Raw genomic sequence first — 22,209 nt, forward strand, 5'->3', positions numbered from 1 at the left:
TAGACCCTCGTACACTCACACGTATCTCACAGAAACATAACACGGCAAGTGTTCGATAAAAATACATTTGGTATTATGTTTTTTAAATGTATTTTTTTATTGTACATTTCTAGAATGGTGAAAGTCACAGTCCATGCGGGGTCTGGGGCGGGACAGGGGAAGAGGTTTAGAAGTAGTTGACCACCCTACGGATGGACTGGATGTTGGGGTCCTCGGCCTGCCACTCGTTGTGACTGCAGTAGTCTCCTCTCTCCACGATGTACATGCGGCCGCGGAAGTTAGGCTCCTCGTACATCACCCAGCTACAGAAGGAAACAGACAGGTTAGAAATGGTCACACATCTGCTCACTTCACACACTGTTAGAGAAGATGGAATCGCAGTAATGGCCTAAATATATCTATGTGTAATTTAATGATGTTATCAGGATATTACGTCAAATCTAGAAATGAACTTCCCCTTTAATATTCAACTCACTCCTGGAAAATAACAGTTGGGACCACAGTTGTGAATAGTGGAATTAGTTATTTATGAATTCAGCAGTGTCTACGCTTTACCTGCTAGATCGTTGGCATATGTGTTACAATTATGTTCCAACTTAACACATGCTAAAAGGTTGGATATCTTAGCTCAACAAAAATAGATCCAAATGTTTAATCACTGTAAATGTATCTCTCTGTTTGTGTTTATCTCTGATTTCACAGTTTTACTTGTGTGTGATTGCAGTCTGTGGTTAGAGGTGTGTTACTTACGCTCCGTCTCCGTAGACCTTGATGGAGTTGATGCAGCTCTTGCTGAAGCCACGGCTCTGCAGGAATGGGCAGTCATCACAGATCTCCACACACTGGCCAGAGAAGTTACAGGCCTCGAACAGTTCCATTCTGTAGTGCTCACCGTGCTGCAAGACACAGTAGAAGAGGAGAGGAGTTAACATGAGTCTGCATTTGGATTTCATACACGCTTTTCAACAGCGGAATACTATTATAATGAAGATGAGCCAGAAGAATCTAAAGTATCTTTGAGTTAAAGTAGAAAATGGCTCTATAACGTAACCACTCATTATCCTCAATAGCACCCCCCTAGCCTATAACCCCTATCCCTTTAAGCCTTAACCCCTGTCCCTTTAACCCTTAACCCCTGTCCCTTAAATTCTTAACCCTTAACCCTTTCCCTTCAAACCTTAACCTATCCCTTTAAGCCTTAACCCCTATCCCAACAATCCGGAACCCTTAACCCCATCTCTCACCATCTTGATGGGCTTGCAGGAGCCCATATGGTCGTTGTGGCTGTTCCAACGCTGGAACTCGGGGTACTCGCCGTGCTCCAGGATGTACTGCTGTCCCTTGAAGTCGGGGTGGTCAAAGCAGCAGAAGGCGCCGCTCTCCACACGGATGGAGTTGACGCGGTTCATGAAGCCTCGGTCCTGGAAGTTATCGCAGTCGCCCCTGACCTCCAGCTGCCTGCCGGTGAAGCATTTTCCCTCGTAGAAGGTGATCTGTGTTGGGTGGGTGAGGTTAACACCACAGTTCATTAGTTAGGGTGGGGAGGTCGAGGTAGGATAGCCTGGGATCCAACAGACCTGGGTTCAAATAATATTTAATATCATTATACTATAAACTGGCTTGATTGAGCTTGCCTGTTGCAATGCAACCCATAGAAAAATCCCAAAAGTGCAAACCCCACCCAGCTGCCACTGCAGGCAGGCTTAAGCAAACGCTTAAAGTATTTGAACGATTTCAAAAAGTATTTGAACCAAAGTCCTGGTGGGATAGTCTTTGGATGCAAACTCCATTGTTCCATTTCATTTTATTGTTCACTTAGCCAAATGTAGTGAAACGGTCCAGAGCGATTGAGTTTGGATCCCAGCCTAGAGGCTTGATGAACACTTTGTCACTGGAGTGTCTATTCAATCCACATCGCGGAAGTTCAGCTTTACAGCGTGATTGAAATTTAAACGCCATGTTTCCGCTTTAGAGTAGACTTCATTCAAGGTAAACGCTGCATATGTCGGCTCAATTGGATGTTACCTTTTCATTTCTAATCGTGGAAACTAGAACGCTTCAGCTTTCCAGATTTTGTCATGCAGTCTTGTTTCCATGCTGTATTTATGTGCTGAAACCAACTATAGTTATTAAAAGACTAGAGTTGGCTTTAGCAGCAGTATGCATACAAGACTATGGTATGTCTATTCCTATTGGCCAGCCACCAACTAATTATCCATACTGGCCACTGATAGTTTAAATCAAATAAATACATGAAATGCTCCCAGGACTTGCTCTTTTAGATATAATCTTTTAACTCCATTGACAGATTTAACATTTCTCCCAGCAAGACAAACAGAATTATGGCACTGTTTAGAACAATCTCCAAATCTCACATTTTCACCAGGGATTGCCTCCAAATTACCAAACTCATTTTATCACACCTACACTACCTGTTAAATGCATACACTCCCAAACCTATATGTTTATTGGCTGGAGTTCTCTCTAACCTTTACATGGTTGTCCCATTGAGGTCCAAATACCTATTTTTCAAAGGGGACCTGGCCTGGCTGTCCATTCAGTTATGTCCCAGTGATAACCTACCTGATGCTGTGTGTATACAGGAAGACCCAGGTGCAGCTTACCTTTCCAGAATACTGCGACATTTTCCACTGGATACTGTCCAACCTGGCCCACAAGTAAAGTGTAACAGTAAAAAAGTTGGACACCTCAATATATACGTCCGGGGCCGTGCCGGAAAGTATCGCGAGGCTTGCCACACAAAGGACACACAATGGAGGACTTAGGGCTTTTGCTGGGTGGGCACTTTTCCTTCAACTGTTGGCACTGCTGATTCTGGGCTTTGGCTGTAGAGAGACTAAACAGGAGGACAACAAAGGGTTTTGCTTGGCCAGGGCTTTGTGCAGGCCGTTTTGCACATGCTACGCTTCTCTTCTGGTCAAGTTGAATAAAGGCCTGGCATGCCCGCACAGTGAGAAAGACAGAGAGAAGTGTGTGTGTGTTTGTGTGTGGTGGGAGGGTGGTTATCATGGCAACCAGGTGATAGGTCCACGAGGGAGAAGAGAGCGTGTAGAGCTACATCAAAGGCTCAGTATTCCCTTGCCCTCTCCACACAATACTACTACTATGACCTGCCATTGTTCACACCTTATTTAGATGACCTCTGACCTGAAGTACTAGAATTGGCAGTGATGTTGTATGCGAAGTGTGGGGGACATTTTAATAGATTAAGATTTTATGGCTTTGTAATAGTTTTATATGGCTGTTATGACAATAACGCACTGGGCATATAAATCTGGTGATAAAACTGTTTATGAATGTCAGAACTATCTCTGTACATTCAAGTGAGAAATATAGATTTATACTGACTCTTCAATGTCATAAAATAATGTTTTTCAATATTGGAATATTGCAATATCTTGGAGAGCTTGAAGCTCTGTAAGAGAACATAGAGAAGGTAAATGGATCTCCTGAATTGCCGATAGTGCATTGTGGTTTGGATTATTACCCTTGAATGCTGATCGATCGCCAACAAGTCCATTAGAGGGCGATAAGCCCTTTTAAGTGTCTCTCTACCTCTGGATATGCTGAATCTCTCTCTCTCTCTCAGGCCAATAGGTTAAATAGATCACCCTATCTTTGTATAATTTAGCCCCTCTCAATCATAGCCTGGGTAGCAGGCCTGTAATGTCGGTCTCATTCACTTCGACTAGGTACCCCCTTTCCCACTTCAGTTGTCATTATTAGACGCCATGGAAACTAAGAGCACATCTCTATAAGTGGCTGCCGCTCATTGTCATTACATTTACTTGAACAGGGACAATGTTCAAAAACATAAGTGTCAGTATACTGAGAAATGTGTTGCACCAGATTTAACTAACAGCTCATTTGCATCTGCTGTCTCCTTTCTTCTGCACTAACGTGAAAGAGCTGGACAGAGGAAACAAAATCCCAGAAGGCATCCGCCATACTGCTTTGACCTATCCTGTAGTTTTCAGATCAGTGCAGATGGAGAGAAGATATCCACTTTAGACTGTGGAGACTCAGCCCTGGGAGGAAGCCACATTAGACTATTGAGATTCAGCCCTGGGAGAATTGGATAGGTATAACCAATATGGTAGAATCTTCTCCATGCCCTCTAATAGGCTAGGATGTTTTGCCATATTATACTGAACAAAAATATAAATGCTACATGTAAAGTGTTGATCCCCTTTTTCATGAGCTGAAATAAAAAGATCCCAGAAATTTTACAAAAGCTTATTTAGCTCAAATTTTGTGCACAAATCTGTTTACTTCCCTGTTAGTGAGCATTTCTCATTTGCCAAGAAAATCCATCCACCTGACAAGTGTGGCATATCAAGAAGTTGAATAAACAGCATGATCAATGCCACAGATGTCTCAAGTTAAGGGAGAGTGCAGTTGTCATGCTGTCTGCAGGAATGTACAGTTGAAGTTGGAAGTTTACATACACCTTAGCCAAATACATTTAAATTCAATTTTTCACAATTTCTGACATTTAATCCTAGTAAAAATTCCCCGTCTTATGTCAGTTAGGATCACCAATTTATTTTAATAATGTGAAATGTCAGAATAATAGTAGAGAGAGTGATTTATTTCAGCTTTTATTTCTTTCATCACATTCCCAGTGAGTCAGAAGTTTACATACACTCAATTAGTATTTGGTAGCATTGCCTTTAAATTGTTGAACTTGGGTCAAACGTTTCGGTAGTCTTCCACAAGCTACCCACAATAAATTGGGTGAATTTTGACCCGTTCTGCCTGACAGAGCTGGTGTAACTGAGTCAGGTTTGTAGGCCTCCTTGCTCACACATGCTTTTTAAGTTCTGCCCACACATTCTCTATGGGATTGAGGTCAGGGCTTTGTGATGGCCACTCCAATACCTTGAATTTTTTGTCCTTAAGCCATTTTGCCACAACTTTGGAAGTATGCTTGGGGTCATTGTCCATTTGGAAGACCCATTTGCGACCAAGCTTTAACTTCCTGACTGATGTCTTGAGATGTTGCTTCAATATATCCACATCATTTTCCTACCTCATGATGCCATCTATTTTGTGAAGTGCACCAGTCCCTCCTGCAGCAAAGCACACCCACAACATGATGCTGCCACCCCCGGGCTTCACGGTTGGGATGGTGTTCTTCGGCTTGCAAGCGTCCCCCTTTTTCTTCCAAACATAACGATGGTCATTATGGCCAAACAGTTCTATTTTTGTTTTATCAGACCAGAGGACATTTCTCCAAAAAGTCCGATCTTCGTCCCCATGTGCAGTTGCAAACCGTAGTCTGGCGTTTTTGTGGTGGTTTTGGAGCAGTGGCTTCTTCCTTGCTGAGCGGCCTTTCAGGTTATGTGAATATAGGACTCGTTTTGCTGTGGATATAGATACTTTTGTACCTGTTTCCTCCAGCATCTTCACTAGGTCCTTTGCTGTTGTTCTGGGATTGATTTGCACTTTTCGCACCAAACTACGTTCATCTCTAAGAGACAGAACATGTCTCCTTCCTGAGCGGTATGACGGCTGCGTGGTCCCATGGTGTTTATACTTGCGTACTATTGTTTGTACAGATGAACTTGGTACCTTCAGGCATTTTTTTTCTGAGGTCTTGGCTGATTTCCCCATTATGTCAAGCAAAGAGGCACTGAGTTTGAAGGTAGGCCTTGAAATACATCCACAGGTACACCTCCAATTGACACAAATGATGTTAATTAGCCTATCAGAAGCTTCTAAAGCCATGATGTCATTTTCTGGAATTTTCCAAGCTGTTTAAAGGCACAGTCAACTTAGTGTATGTAAACTTCTGACCCACTGTAATTGTGATAGTGAATTATAAGTGAAATAATCTGTCTGTAAACAATGGTTGGAAAAATGACTTGTGTCATGCACAAAGTAGATGTCCTAACCGACTTGCCAAAACTATAGTTTGTTAACAAGAAATTTGTGGAGTGCTTGAAAAAAATGAGTTTTAATGACTCCAACCTAAGTGTATATAAACTTCCGACTTCAACTGTACATCAGAGCTGTTGGCAGAGAAGTTGATGTTCATTTCTCTACCATAAGCCGCCTCCAATGTTGTTTTAGAGAATTTGGCACTACGTCCAACCAACCTCACAACCACAGACCACGTATAACCATGCCAGCCCAAGACCTGCACATGTGGCTTCTTCACCTGCGGGATCCAGCCACCAAGACAGCTGATTAAACTGAAGAGTATTTCTGTCTGGAAGAAAGCCCCTTTTGTGGGGAAAAACTAATTCTGATTGGCTCGGCATGGCTGCACCCCTTCCCAGTCGTGATAACCATAGGGCCTTATTAATTTATGGCAATTGACTGATTTCCTTATATGTACTGTAATTCAGTAAAATCGTTAATTGTTGCATGTTGCGTTTATATTTTTGTTCAATATAGATCCCATCCTTTCAGATCTACCCAAGTGCCTAGAGGGTAGGGGTTGTTTTTCCATGATGAAATTCATCATTAGGCAGATGTAATGCATGTATTCTATGGAGGAAAGACTGGCTATAAGTCCGTACTATAATTGGTTCTACATGACAGTAACTATCTCCACTCTACTCCAACTGGATTAGAGGGGAATATAATGAGGATTAGATCTCTCATGGGGGCACATATTAATCCAAGCCACCAGGTTTCCATTTCTCCATGGTAATGTTAATTATCACGGATCCGCTCTGAGAGCTGGCAAGAGTGAGGAGTGGTGTGATGACACATTCTGTTTCCCTGCCTGGGTGGCAACCTCAGCCTTTTAACATGTTCTGAGGTAGAGGAGCCAAGAGAAAGTAGAATACCAAATCCTTTATCCCAAGACAGGTTAGGGAAAAGATATATCATATCACATACTGTAATATCAAAATATATAATTCTCATGTGTATTCTGATAGTTTGTATAAAACCAAAAAAATCTAATTCTGAGAAACAATCAGACAGAAAATCAAACTGTAGTGAAACAATATGCAGATTTAATGATTACAATAAAAAAAAAGGGAATCAACATTCACTATACTAGTGAATGAATGCTGGCCAACTGTAGTGGCCATAATAATAACTTAAGAAATACGTTGTTATACAAACTTTTCAAGGGGAAGGCAGGGGGTGGGGTTCAGGTAGCAACGAGATTACAGGCTTTAAATGAGAAGTAAGGCTCGATATTTCACCACGTTTGGTTTCTCAGAAGAAGGGGAAGTCAGGGAGGGAGGGGGGGTGAGACGAGTGTACTCTAAGCTGGGATGGATAATTACTCTTAATGTCGAAGTCTTCCTCTGTCCTTCCCCCCCCAAAAAACACAAAAAAAATAAGACGTTTCTCGAGGGAGGAGAACAGGTAGTTAGCCACTTCAAGTAGAGGGATTTCCCAGTGTCCAGTGCTGTGGTTGGGGACGGGGTGCGAGGGCCCGGGGCGGATGGTTACATCAGGGAGCAGGACGTCCTGCCCTGGGGGGCTCCCCCCTCCATTTTCTCCGCTTCCAGGATGGTCCTCTTGAACACCTCCACCGCCGTCTGACTCACACAGGAAACAGGAAGTCAGAGGATGGAAATTATGCCATATCAAGACAACAGGAGTGTGCAGACCGATGTTTTCTCTGCTCTGTGCTTAAAAAGTAGGTAAATGGTGAAATGTTGTGTTCAGTTCACACCAGCAAATCTAAAAGAAAACCAAACATTGACAGATGAATTGTGGCTGCTGGGAAAGAAAGTTAAAACACTGGAATATTTGATACAAACATTATTTTGATATCATCAACACGTGGCAGCAGGTAGCCTAGTGCTTAGAGCGTTGGGCTAGTAACCGAAAGGTTGCTAGATCGAATCCTCGAGCTGACAAGGTACAAATCTGTTGTTCTGCCCCTGAGCAAGGCAGTTAACCCACTGTTCCCCAGGCCCCGAAGATGTGGATGTCCATTAAGGCAGCGCTCCCTCCGCACCTCTCTGATTCAGAGGGGTTAGGTTAAATGCGGAAGACACATTTCAGTTGAAGGCATTCAGTTGTACAACGGACTAGGTATCTCCTTTCCAATGGATCTAACATGCCTCCTTTGGTAAAATGGGGAAATAACAATTATGTTGAATGATGCGTTCAGGCCATATCATTTAAATAACTTCAAAAAACAAATACAACAGTCGGTTACTTCTTTGGTCATCATACATATTGATCTGAAGCAGGACACCCCGAGTCACTATTTGCACTGTGCCTACAACAAAACCACTGTAACCTTGAAAAGACTATGGAGAGATTCTGCAAAAGCCTTAAAGAAGTATCAGTCAAAAGAATCATTTTATCTGCAACAATAGGTAACCTTTGTCTTCCTCAGCAGTAGGGCCTATTCCTGAAAAGCAGAGGAACATTTCTTGGAAGAGGTGTGTTTGGTTTGTGTGTGTGCGCGCATCTCCAGTAACATGTACATCAAAGTAGAGAATGAGAAATTCAATTAGAAGCTCTCCCTCTGTCTGGAGCCCAGGCTGCTGTCCTCAGCGTCCCCAGAAAAAGGCCTCTCCTCCTGGGGACCGAGATCAAAACGACACCCTGGTCTGGAGTCCTCACCACTCATAGCACAGAAATGGGGTCTGATCAATGTCTACCCTACCATTGCTGCCCCCCTATTCCCCTGCCTAGCTCTGTCCTCCCTACCACAGAGAACTGATAAAAGAGAGCTTGATGAGCTGAGAATGATGAACAAAGCTGTAGGTATTACACTTTGGCAAACCATCTTCCATGTCGGCACCAAATGTTTCTCCCTTTACATTACTCTTGCTGTATGTATTCAAACTAGACTGTAATTGCCTTGGAACATTCAGTGCCAAGATGGCACCCATTACAATACTACAGTAGATGTCAAACTCCATCTATCTGATGGCTCTGGGAGTGAATATCCAGTCATCATCATCATCATCATCACCTGGTTCTCTTTTGCAGAGGACTCCATGAACGCTGCGTTCCACAAGTCAGCCAGTGCTTTGCCTTCTTCACAACTGATTACACTGAGGAGAGAGGGGAAAAACACATCACAGTGACTACAATTAGCTTGTGACAGCAGCACAGCCTATACACGGTGTTCCTGATTGTACTGAGGGGAACAAAATATCAAAGTGAACACCATTTGTTTGTAACGCAACCGTCTACAGTATAACCACATGTGAAAGTGTTAAAAATGCAGTGGGAGCATTATAGAAGGGTAAGGCTCTAATGACGAAACTGAGCTGTGGTCACTCTCCCTAAACTATCTCAGATTTTCACTATGGGGGAATTCCGACTGGAGTCTAGCACATGTAAATAGAACGTAATTCCCTTTTTATGCACTTTTCTCTCTACGCATATTCTGACCTTGAACTTAAGCATGAGAATAGCATGCTATTCACACTGGCGAAGTGCACGCCCCTGCAAGGTGGGGGGGGACCGACAAGCTTTGGGGGCCCCGCAGATAACTTATGAAGTGTTCATATGCTATGAAATAAATGTTTTGAATTACAGGAAGTTAGCTTTAAAACTGCAAAAATGTTGCAGGAAATTCGGACAATCCTTGTCCGGCAATGTAACAATTTTTATTCGTTTTCTTTTTTTGTGTGCATTATTTAAGCTCATACTTTACATTTAGGGCAATTTTATAAGAGATAAGATTTGTTTTGGGGAATTTTCTAAATACTTTCAATATTATTAATTTCCATGTCGGATCTATGCTGGTCATGCTAGGGAGCAATGGATCCCAATTTCAAACTCTCCAAAAAAGGGTTTAAAATTCTAAACTTGCAATAATGGATATTAACTGAATAACTATCTAATGTAGTTTCTTGCTATAGCCCTCTGTGAATGTTAAACAATATTTCTCTCAAAACTGTGATTCCTAAAAGATGTGTCCGAAGATTTGGTAAACTCCGTGAGATTTGTCTAAAATGGTTGTTTTAATTGGCAATTTTCAAATGAATAATTTACCATATTTTACAAATGTTTGTATTTAACTTGTATTTTTAGAGTTTTAATTATCTGTTGACAACTCTGTCACTGATGGAGTCAATAAATTGTCTGTTAGTACACTGTTCTGCAACATATGCTTAAACAATGGAAGCATTTTCTGGGCTAGACCAAAGGGATAATGTTTGCTGTAAAAATGTCAATATATGTTCTAAATCAAGAAAATAAGTCCAAAATGCTAACGGAATTAGCCCTGAAGCATTCAATAGTGCTATAAAACAAAACAAAAATGCGTTTAGAGATTTGTATTACATATTTGAATAATCTCGTTAGAATTAAACAATCAAGGCCTTTAAACACTTGTTGGCCAATCATTGTAACAACTAAATGGCTTTTATGGTGTCTGACGGAGTTGACATGAATCCAGTTATTTGCACTTTATGATAAAAAAATAAAATAATGTAACATAATGTTGTTCCTTCACATGGTGTGATAGCTGATACTTTGGTGTATCAAAATATACATTTCAAATGTTGTTAATAAGACAAATATTTGTGGGAAAAAAAGTTGAAATTGTCCCGTCTTTCAAGAAACCCTGAACTCTAAAACTGCAAAAACTGCAGCCTCATGGCTAAATGTGTAAAATAGCATGAGATTAGCTATAATACTGCACATGCTTGGAAAACTGCGCTACGCCACTGGCTATTCACCCACTATTGGTTTGGGGTGGAGATTAAATAAATGAAGGTGTGGCGGAGGTGTGATCTGATCTTGATTTAATTCCCTCATAATTCCACTACCTTCATTGCGAGGAAACCATGAATAAGGTCGAGCGAACTTGCCGATTCCAAGTGGAAAAAGCTATTTTCTTTTTTCAGACAGAAATAACAGCACGTTCTATGCACTGTAAATTACAAACTGATAAGAGCTAGGTAAATTAGTAATCTGTTTGGAGAAGGGGAATTTAAATACACATGGCAATTGTTTTATATGATTTTCCATTATGATCCCTGGAGATGAATGTGAAGTCAGACATATGGAAGCTAACTGAAAATCATATCAACATGACATGTATTGGGGCCCCTTTGTCACAGCGAAGTAGGCTATAAATAAATTGTGCCGTTATTCTGAATTTTAATTTTAGCCACCGTCAGTAATACCCACATACATATATATAACTGTCCCTTTAATGTTCATTTCCTTAAATTTGTCGCCTACATTTTGCATCATTACATTCAGTTCTGTTTACCTTGCTTTCCATACGTCCGTATAGTTGTTCCTGAGGGTCGCTAGCATTAGTGGATCATAGTCTAACGTTATACAATAATTTGTCATTTGGGACATGTAGCCTATTTGAGTCATTATGGAAGTCAGACCACACGTTGCAGGTTAAACCTGGAGCACGGTTCACAACGACTGGACAGTTGTCATACACTTCCATGATTAGGGTAGATTTATAGGACTATTGTTCAACCCCTATTGTACACTTAAAAAATATATATATTCATGGATTGAACTTGAATATGCCAACTTTCAGGATGACTCAAACCATCATTTTTTATTCATCAATATATTTAGTGCTTAAAGGCTCTCCAAACCTGTTTCTGATTCCTACTTGACACCCAGTGTTATAACACATTATGACACATTCATAACCATGTCATAATATGTAATAACAGCTACAATAATCTGTCATATATGGTCATAACACTGTCATGACCCATGTTTTTACACCTGTTGTGACATATATGGCATTATTTAATGGCTGGTTATGACACCTACATAAGAGTGTCAAAACCCACATTTATCCTTTCGTTTGAAAGTTTGTTTCTTAAATCCTTTGTTGTTATGAATTCTTAACCGGCATGTTTTTTCATCATACTTTAAATAATTTAATAATTATTTTAAATAACTAATAAGCATTAGGACCATCATAAGCATATGAGCCAGACTGCCCTTCTATCAGTCAAAAAGAGGGTGTCTTGTCCTGCTCCTGAAATCTGCTCCTGCATTCATCCCAGTCATCAGCAACAGAGCATTGGGGTAGGTGCATGTCTGACATCAATGTGCGCGTAATTACAATTATAATTTAATATGGTCAATAATTTTTTTTTTATAACAAACATACCGTTTACACGTAGGCTATGGCGTAAGGGAATGTTTTGCCTTGTGTGGTTTTGTCACGTACAGTATGTAGGTGTCATAACCAGCCATAAAATAACTACCATGGTAGGTTGTGCTGGTTTCTACACTCTTATGTACTGTAGGTGTCATAACCAGCCATAAAATAACTACCATGGTAGGTTGTGCTGGTTTCTACACTCTTATGTACTGTAGGTGTCATAACGAGCCATAAAACAACACAATATGTCACAATAGGGCTAAATATGTGTTATGGCCATATCATAACAAGTTATGTCAGCTGTTATGACTGTGTCATAACATGTTATGACGCTGAGTGTAAAGTGTTACCGATTCATAACACTTTCCTAACCCTAAAACTGCCTAAATAATCTACAAGATAAGAGTATTATTACATCTAGCAGTTGGTGCTGAGACGGAGACGAATATGCATATATTAGATTACTTTCTTTCATTGATCCCTATATTCTGAACCGTTCTCTACAGATATTCTAGTTAGTCTGTCGAGAAAAATCTAATTAAAAATGTACACCAAATTTAAAGGGGTGGCCTTAGATAAGGGTCCTGAAAACCCTATTTAATGAAAAATGTGTGCAGAGCTCAAGGGAACCACACCTGCAAAGTCTAAATACCAACTACTGATAAGAGCTTAGGAAAGGCGTCATTTCCTATGTCTGAATTGGGCCCTATGAGCCACAGAGTAGGCTCACTACGCCCTTTCTCAACACTACCCTGGTCCCAGATCTGTTTGTGCTATATAGCCAACTCCTATGGTCGCAGCTAGGGATGTGGCGGTCACAAAATGTCATCAGCCGGTGATTGTCAAGCAAATAACTGTCAGTCTCACGGTAATTCACCGTTACTTAACATAAACACATTTAGCATCTCCTGGCTTCCACATTTTCCAAGCCTACAAGCCATTTTAAAAAGTATAATACATCCATGTAATATAGCATACACCTTCACAATAAATCCATGATTTACTTTAGACAGTTCTAAAGAAGCATGATATGAAGAAAATGTAGTCTATTTCAGAAGAAAAGAATACTGTTGTTTTTAGAGTTATTAATGTAACTTTAGTTCTACAAACGTTGGGCTATATGTTTTGATGTTTAATACATTGTAAGGCTGCATGATGAGACTCTAACGATGATTTGAAAAGTGCTTGAAAGGCATGAGCTCTGCGTTGTTTTTTTGCGCAGGCTGTACACACTCCAATAGTCTCTCATTCACAATTTGACAAGCACTTGATAATGCCTCGAATTTAACGGCGGCATACCCTTTGTGGCTGTAATGCACCCCCCAAAAAAACATGCCTTTTGCGGCTCAGAGTGCTGTGTTGTGCCCTTCTCCCTGAGTGTGCTGCGCAATCCAAAGCGTCTCTCACTCACATGGCTCTCAGTCACGTGATTGGGTCTTTCTCACAGGCTACAAGTGAAGACAGACACGTCGGGGACGCAGCTGCGCAAGTCCTTATCCAATTCCGAGGTGCTTATTGAAGATATTGGAAGAAATGTCCACATTTACTTTGTTAGCCAACAATATGAGTAGGCCTAACGAACAGCAAAAGCACCAGCCTGTCAATCTACTATCCCCCATAGTACAAAAGTCAACCTATTCTATTTATCTGTTATTTTACAAGGTAAGTTGACTGAGAACACGTTCCCATTTACAGCAACGACCTGGGGAATAGTTATAGGGGAGTGTAGGGGATGAATGAGCCAATTGTAAACTGGGGATTATTAGGTGACCGTGATGGTTTGAGGGCCAGATTCAAATCAAATGTATTTATATAGCCCTTCTTACATCAGCTGATATCTCAAAGTGCTGTACAGAAACCCAGCCAATAACCCCAATTAGCAAGCAATGCAGGTGTAGAAGAAAGGTGGCTAGGAAAAACTCCCTAGAAAGGCCAGAACCTAGGAAGAAACCTAGAGAGGAACCAGGCTATGACTGGCCACCCCTCATAGCCTGGTTCCTCTCTAGGTTTCTTCCTAGGTTTTGGCCTTTCTAGGGAGTTTTTCCTAGCCACCGTGCTTCTACACCTGCATTGCTTGCTGTTTGGGGTTTTAGGCTGGGTTTCTGTACAGCACTTTGAGATATCAACTGATGTAAGAAGGGCTATATAAATACATTTGATTTGATTTGATTGGATCTTCCCCAAACTTGAAACTCACGAGCTGCTTATGTATGCCAGTCAGGCTCTACACCCCTTATAAAGCGGATTCATGTGTTTAATTTTAAGAAGTTATTTGGCCGCTTTAGTTGTGATACAAACCTTATCAAAACATAATGGCCTATGGGCTAGGCTACATGAGGTGTGCGAATATGATGAGAAAAAGTCACAAAAAAATACATTGTTTCTTGCCTTACGCTGGGAATCATTCACAAGTGATAATATATAATTCACAAGTTATATGCTAATATTGTCACCCATCAGACGATTCTTGATTTAATCTTGTCTTATTAACATATACATGTTTTAAATATGTTTTGATTTAGAATGGACCATTACCATGCACCAGTCTCGAAACAGGGGCAGTGGAAAAAATACATGTCATCTATGCACTTAAATAGTGATTGGAGGACGTATTTCCCAGTGGGTTTTTTTCATGCCAGCCAGGTAGGCTATACTCCTGTTGTAAATATAAACAACGTGCTTAATATTAGGATAGTTGAGAAATAAATACAGTAGGCCTAGCCTATAGAAAGCTGATGGGATCCTCCTCTTTTTAATAGAGGCCATCACTCTGTTTTCTTCTGCAATTGCATAGCCTATAGAAATGTTGTGCAACATGGGCCCTCATGAAGTGTTTGATTAGATTTTCGATTACATTTGCATTGATGTCAGAGTAATTAGAAGGACAATAGAGTGCTGAGTACCAGGCAGTTAGCAAGTTTGGTAGGCTACTAACGACCAGCAGCAGCGTCAGAGCTTGGAGAAACACAATTACCGTGACTAAAGGGTCATGCGGAATTTGACTGGCTTCATGACTTGTGACCGCCGGTGTGGCGGTAATACCAGGGGATATTGTGTGTAGATTGATGAGGGAAAAAAACAATTTAATGAATTTTAGAATAAGGCCTTAACCTAACAAAATGTGGAAAAAGTCAAGGGGTCTGAATACTTTCCTATGAAATACGGGGGGAAAAAAATTGATGAAATGTATGCATTCACTACTGTAAGTCGCTCTGGATAAGAGCGTCTGCTAAATGACTAAAATGTAAATGTAAATGTTATTTATACACCACGCCGACTAACTGAAAAGACAGCATCACAATACTCAGATAACATCCCCTTTTCCCCAATGATCCTAACTGCATCGCGTGAGTCTTCAGCCGAGCGAAATAGCCCAGTGATGTAACCCCTTCACTCCCATCCACTCCTGTGATTTAATAGCCCGGACTTATTGATTCATTAAAGAGGTTCAGCCGGTTCTCACTTCGCCCAGCGCAAGCCTTTCACTGCCCTCGAGACAGGAAGAAGAGAGATGGGGAAGTGATCAGTAATGCCTTGATTACTTTAGTGGACTAACACAGTCTACTAGGCTCCAGTGTGGGTGTGTGTGTGTGTCTGTGTGGGTGGGTGTGTGTCTGGGTGGCTTTGTGTTTGTGTGTGCGTTCAATGGACAATTCACCTCCTCACTCCACACTGAGAAGAATATGAATAATCTCAATGCTGCGTACATCACCTCAATGGGGTCAGAGTGCGTACATCACCTCAATGGGGTCAGAGTGCGTACATCACCTCAATGGGGTCAGAGTGCGTACATCACCTCAATGGGGTCAGAGTGCGTACATCACCTCAATGGGGTCAGAGTGCGTACATCACCTCAATGGGGTCAGAGTGCGTACATCACCTCAATGGGGTCAGAGTGCATACATCACCTCAATGGGGTCAGAGTGTATACATCACCTCAATGGGGTCAGAGTGCGTACATCACCTCAATGGGGTCAGAGTGTGTACATCATCTCAATGGGGTCAGAGTGCGTACATCACCTCAATGGGGTCAGAGTGCATACATCACCTCAATGGGGTCAGAGTGTATACATCACCTCAATGGGGTCAGAGTGCGTACATCACCTCAATGGGGTCAGAGTGTGTACATCATCTCAATGGGGTCAGAGTGCGTACATCACCTCAATGGGGTCAGAGTGCATACATCACCTCAATGGGGTCAGAGTGTATACATCACCTCAATGGGGCCAGAGCGTATACATAACCTCAATGGGGCCAGAGTGTGTATGTGTATGAGGAAGGGAATGGCAGACAACATTTCCTGCTTTGAGGTGGCTGTGCCCCATTTCCTGTTTATTCTGGGAATGACGGAGAGGGAGAGTAGGAAAGAGGAAGCAGAAATAAAAAAGGAGGGAGGAGGAAAGATGTAGAGCTATGAGTGAGTGACCTATTTTCAGAAAAGCATCAGGCTGGCAGTGTGTACTACACTATACTACAGGCCTGGTAAGAGACAGAATACAGTGTGTAGTATACTACAGGCCTGGTAAGAGACAGAATACAGTGTGTAGTATACTACAGGCCTGGTAAGAGACAGAATACAGTGTGTAGTATACTATACAGGCCTGGTAAGAGACAGAATACAGTGTGTAGTATACTACAGGCCTGGTAAGAGACAGAATACAGTGTGTAGTATACTATACAGGCCTGGTAAGAGACAGAATACAGTGTGTAGTATACTATACAGGCCTGGTAAGAGACAGAATACAGTGTGTAGTATACTACAGGCCTGGTAAGAGACAGAATACAGTGTGTAGTATACTATACAGGCCTGGTAAGAGACAGAATACAGTGTGTAGTATACTACAGGCCTGGTAAGAGACAGAATACAGTGTGTAGTATACTACAGGCCTGGTAAGAGACAGAATACAGAGTGTAGTATACTATACAGGCCTGGTAAGAGACAGAATACAGTGTGTAGTATACTACAGGCCTGGTAAGAGACAGAATACAGTGTGTAGTATACTACAGGCCTGGTAAGAGACAGAATACAGTGTGTAGTATACTACAGGCCTGGTAAGAGACAGAATACAGAGTGTAGTATACTATACAGGCCCTGGTAAGAGACAGCAGACAATAACTACTACTACACTATCTTCCTATAACTACTACTACACTATCTTCCTACAACTACAACACCATCTTCCTACAACTACAGCACCATCTTCCTACAACTACTACAGCACCGTCTTCCTACAACTACTACAGCACCGTCTTCCTACAACTACTACAGCACCGTCTTCCTACAACTACACTGTCGTCCTACAACTACACTGTCTTCCTACAACTACACTGTCTTCCTACAACTACACTGTCTTCCTACAACTACTACACTGTCTTCCTACAACTACTACACTGTCTTCCTACAACTACTACACTGTCTTCCTACAACTACTACACTGTCTTCCTACAACTACTACACTGTCTTCCTACAACTACTACACTGTCTTCCTACAACTACTACACTGTCTTCCTACAACTACTACACTGTCTTCCTACAACTACTACTACTACACTGTCTTCCTACAACTACTACTACTACACTGTCTTCCTACAACTACTACTACACTATCGTCCTAAAACTACTACTACACTATCGTCCTAAAACTACTACTACACTGTCGTCCTAAAACTACTACTACACTGTCTTCCTATAACTACTACACTATCTTCCTACAACTACAACACTATCTTCCTACAACTACAACACTATCTTCCTACAACTACTACACCAGCTTCCTACAACTACTACACTATCTTCCTATAACTACTACTACACTATCTTCCTAAAACTACTACTACACTATCGTCCTAAAACTACTACTACACTATCGTCCTAAAACTACTACTACACTATCGTCCTAAAACCTACTACACTACACTGTCGTCCTAAAACTACTACTACACTGTCTTCCTATAACTACTACACTATCTTCCTACAACACTATCTTCCTACAACTACAACACTATCTTCCTACAACTACTACACCAGCTTCCTACAACTACTACACTATCTTCCTATAACTACTACTACACTGTCTTCCTATAACTACTACTACACTGTCTTCCTACTACTACTCACTACTACTACACTGTCTTCCTATAACTACTACTACACTGTCTTCCTATACACTACTCACTACCCACTACTCCTGTCCCTATAACTACTCACGCCCTACACTCACGTCTTCCTATAACTACTACACTGTCTTCCTATAACTACTACACTGTCTTCCTATAACTACTACTACACTGTCTTCCTATAACTACTACTACACTGCTCCTTCCTACTCACACCCTACTACTACACTGTCTTCCTATAACTACTACACGCTCCACACTCACGCTCCTTCTCTACTACACGCCCTACTACTACACCTGCCCCTCTCTCCTACTCCAAACTACTACTACACTATCTTCCTATAACTACTACACTGTCTTCCTATAACTACTACTACTACTACTACTACTTCTACTACACTGTCTTCCTATAACTACACTATCTTCCTATAACTACTACTACACTGTCTTCCTATAACTACTACTACTACACTGTCTTCCTATAACTACTACTACACTATCTTCCTATAACTACCACACTATCTTCCTATAACTACTACTACACTATCTTCCTATACACTACTACTACACTATCTTCCTATAACTACTACTACTACACTGTCTTCCTATAACTACTACTACTACACTGTCTTCCTATAACTACTACTACACTATCTTCCTATAACTACACTATCTTCCTATAACTACACTATCTTCCTATAACTACTACTACACTATCTTCCTATAACTACTACACTATCTTCCTATAACTACTACTACTACACTGTCTTCCTATAACTACTACACTATCTTCCTATAACTACTACTACTACTACACTATCTTCCTATAACTACTACTACACTATCTTCCTATAACTACTACTACACTATCTTCCTATAACTACTACTACACCATCTTCCTATAACTACTACTACTACTACCATCTTCCTATAACTACTACTACCATCTTCCTATAACTACTACTACTACTACCATCTTCCTATAACTACTACTACTACTACCATCTTCCTATAACTACTACTACTACTACCATCTTCCTATAACTACTACTACTACTACCACCATCTTCCTATAACTACTACTACTACTACCATCTTCCTATAACTACTACTACACTATCTTCCTATAACTACACTATCTCCTACAACTACACTATCTTCCTACAACTACACTATCTTCCTACAACTACACTATCTTCCTACAACTACACTATCTTCCTACAACTACACTATCTTCCTACAACTACACTATCTTCCTACAACTACACTATCTTCCTACAACACTACACTATCTTCCTACAACTACTACACTATCTTCCTACAACTACTACACTATCTTCCTACAACTACTACACTATCTTCCTACAACTACTACACTATCTTCCTACAACTACTACACTATCTTCCTATAACTACTACACTATCTTCCTATAACTACTACTACTACACTATCTTCCTATAACTACTACTACTACACTATCTTCCTATAACTACTACTACACTATCTTCCTATAACTACTACTACACTATCTTCCTATAACTACTACTACACTATCTTCCTACAACTACACTATCTTCCTACAACTACTACTACACTATCTTCCTACAACTACTACACTATCTTCCTATAACTACTACTACACTATCTTCCTACAACTACTACTACACTATCTTCCTACAACTACTACTACACTATCTTCCTACAACTACTACTACACTATCTTCCTATAACTACTACACTATCTTCCTATAACTACTACTACTACACTATCTTCCTATAACTACTACTACTACACTATCTTCCTATAACTACTACTACTACACTATCTTCCTATAACTACTACTACACTATCTTCCTATAACTACTACTACTACTACACTGTCTTCCTATAACTACTACTACTACTACTACACTGTCTTCCTATAACTACTACTACTACTACACTGTCTTCCTATACACTACTACTACTACACTGTCTTCCTATAACTACTACTACACTGTCTTCCTATAACTACTACTACACTATCTTCCTATAACTACTACTACACTATCTTCCTACAACTACTACTACACTATCTTCCTATAACTACTACTACTACTACTACACTGTCTTCCTATAACTACTACTACACTGTCTTCCTATAACTACACTGTCATCCTATAACTACTACTACTACACTGTCTTCCTATAACTACTACACTATCTTCCTACAACTACTACACTATCTTCCTACAACTACTACACTATCTTCCTACAACTACTACTGCTACAATATCTTCCTACAACTACTACTGCTACACTATCTTCCTACAACTACTACTGCTACTACACTATCTTCCTACAACTACTACTGCTACAATATCTTCCTACAACTACTACTGCTACAATATCTTCCTACAACTACTACTGCTACACTATCTTCCTACAACTACTACTGCTACACTATCTTCCTACAACTACTACACTATCTTCCTACCTACTACGCTACACTACCCTACTACTGCTACACTATCTTCCTACAACTACTACTGCCCCCCCACTACGCTACTATCTTCCTACAACTACTACTGCTACACTATCTTCCTACACACTACTGCCCCCCCTCGCACTATCTTCCTACAACTACTACTGCTACACTATCTTCCTACAACTACTGCTACACTATCTTCCTACAACTACTGCCCCCCACAACTCTGCACACTATCTTCCTACAACTACTGCTGCACTATCTTCCTACAACTACTGCTGCACTATCTTCCTACAACTACTGCTGCACTATCTTCCTACAACTACTGCTGCACTATCTTCCTACAACTACTGCTGCACTATCTTCCTACAACTACTGCTGCACTATCTTCCTACAACTACTGCTGCACTATCTTCCTACAACTACTACTACACTATCTTCCTACAACTACTACACTATCTTCCTATAACTACTACACTATCTTCCTATAACTACTACTACTACACTATCTTCCTATAACTACTACTACTACTACACTGTCTTCCTATAACTACTACTACACTGTCTTCCTATAACTACTACTACACTGTCTTCCTATAACTACTACGCTACACTGTCTTCCTATAACTACTACTACACTATCTTCCTACAACTACTACAATATCTTCCTACAACTGCTACAATATCTTCCTACAACTACTACTGCTACAATATCTTCCTACAACTACTACTACAACTACTATCTTCCTACAACTACTACTACAACTACTATCTTCCTACAACTACTGCTACAACTACTATCTTCCTACAACTACTGCTGCTACACTATCTTCCTACAACTACTGCTGCACTATCTTCCTATAACTACTACTACACTATCTTCCTACAACTACTACACTATCTTCCTATAACTACTACTACTACACTATCTTCCTACAACTACTACTACAACTACTACTACAACTACTATCTTCCTACAACTACTACTGCTACTATCTTCCTACAACTACTGCTGCACTATCTTCCTACAACTACTACTGCTACAATATCTTCCTACAACTACTACTACAACTACTATCTTCCTACAACTACTACTACACTATCTTCCTACTACTACTACACTATCTTCCTATAACTACTACTACTACACTATCTTCCTACAACTACTACACTATCTTCCTACAACTACTACTACAACTACTACTACAACTACTATCTTCCTACAACTACTACTGCTACTATCTTCCTACAACTACTGCTGCTACTATCTTCCTACAACTACTGCTGCACTATCTTCCTACAACTACTACTGCTGCACTATCTTCCTACAACTACTACTGCTGCACTATCTTCCTACAACTGCTGCTGCACTATCTTCCTACAACTGCTGCTGCACTATCTTCCTATAACTACTACTACACTATCTTCCTACAACTACTACACTATCTTCCTATAACTACTACTACTACACTATCTTCCTACAACTACTACTACAACTACTACTACAACTACTATCTTCCTACAACTACTACTGCTACTATCTTCCTACAACTACTGCTGCACTA

At 40.6% G+C, this 22,209-nt stretch overlaps 2 protein-coding genes across 3 annotated transcripts in view; both read right to left on the reverse strand.

Moving 5' to 3' along the window:
- Positions 1 to 51: 51 nt before the first annotated feature.
- On the reverse strand, positions 52 to 2,763 carry LOC106579661 (gamma-crystallin N-B). Its single transcript, XM_014159796.3, has 4 exons — positions 2,625 to 2,763; positions 1,245 to 1,493; positions 751 to 896; positions 52 to 302 (listed from the first exon to the last, which is right to left on the reverse strand). The coding sequence occupies exons 1-4, from the start codon at positions 2,643 to 2,645 to the stop codon at positions 167 to 169; spliced, it is 552 nt and encodes a 183-aa protein (XP_014015271.1). The 5' UTR covers positions 2,646 to 2,763; the 3' UTR covers positions 52 to 166.
- Positions 2,764 to 6,970: 4,207 nt separating this feature from the next.
- The window catches only part of LOC106579659 (GTP-binding protein Rheb), a 39,328-nt gene continuing 24,089 nt past the window's right edge, over positions 6,971 to 22,209 (reverse strand). For both annotated transcript variants that reach the window (XM_014159794.3, XM_014159793.3), the window contains 2 exons: positions 8,927 to 9,008; positions 6,971 to 7,529 (listed from right to left, as the gene is read on the reverse strand). In XM_014159794.3, coding sequence (XP_014015269.1) covers positions 7,437 to 7,529; positions 8,927 to 9,008 — 175 coding nt within the window. In that variant the 3' untranslated portion in view covers positions 6,971 to 7,436. The remainder of the gene's footprint in view (positions 7,530 to 8,926; positions 9,009 to 22,209) is intronic.

This window comes from Salmo salar, chromosome 19 (assembly GCF_965601325.2).
Source record: "Salmo salar chromosome 19, fSalSal1, whole genome shotgun sequence".
NCBI lineage: Eukaryota > Metazoa > Chordata > Actinopteri > Salmoniformes > Salmonidae > Salmo > Salmo salar.

Bases quoted from the DNA above. Each gene is read 5' to 3' on its own strand.
- LOC106579661 (XM_014159796.3), bottom strand. From the start codon at position 2,645: ATGTCGCAGTATTCTGGAAAG. The intron at 897-1,244 runs GTGAGAGATGGG...TGTGTCTTGCAG, and splicing joins CCTGCAAGCCCATCAAGATG to CACGGTGAGCACTACAGAAT. The intron at 303-750 runs GTAAGTAACACA...TTCCTTCTGTAG, and splicing joins AAGGTCTACGGAGACGGAGC to CTGGGTGATGTACGAGGAGC.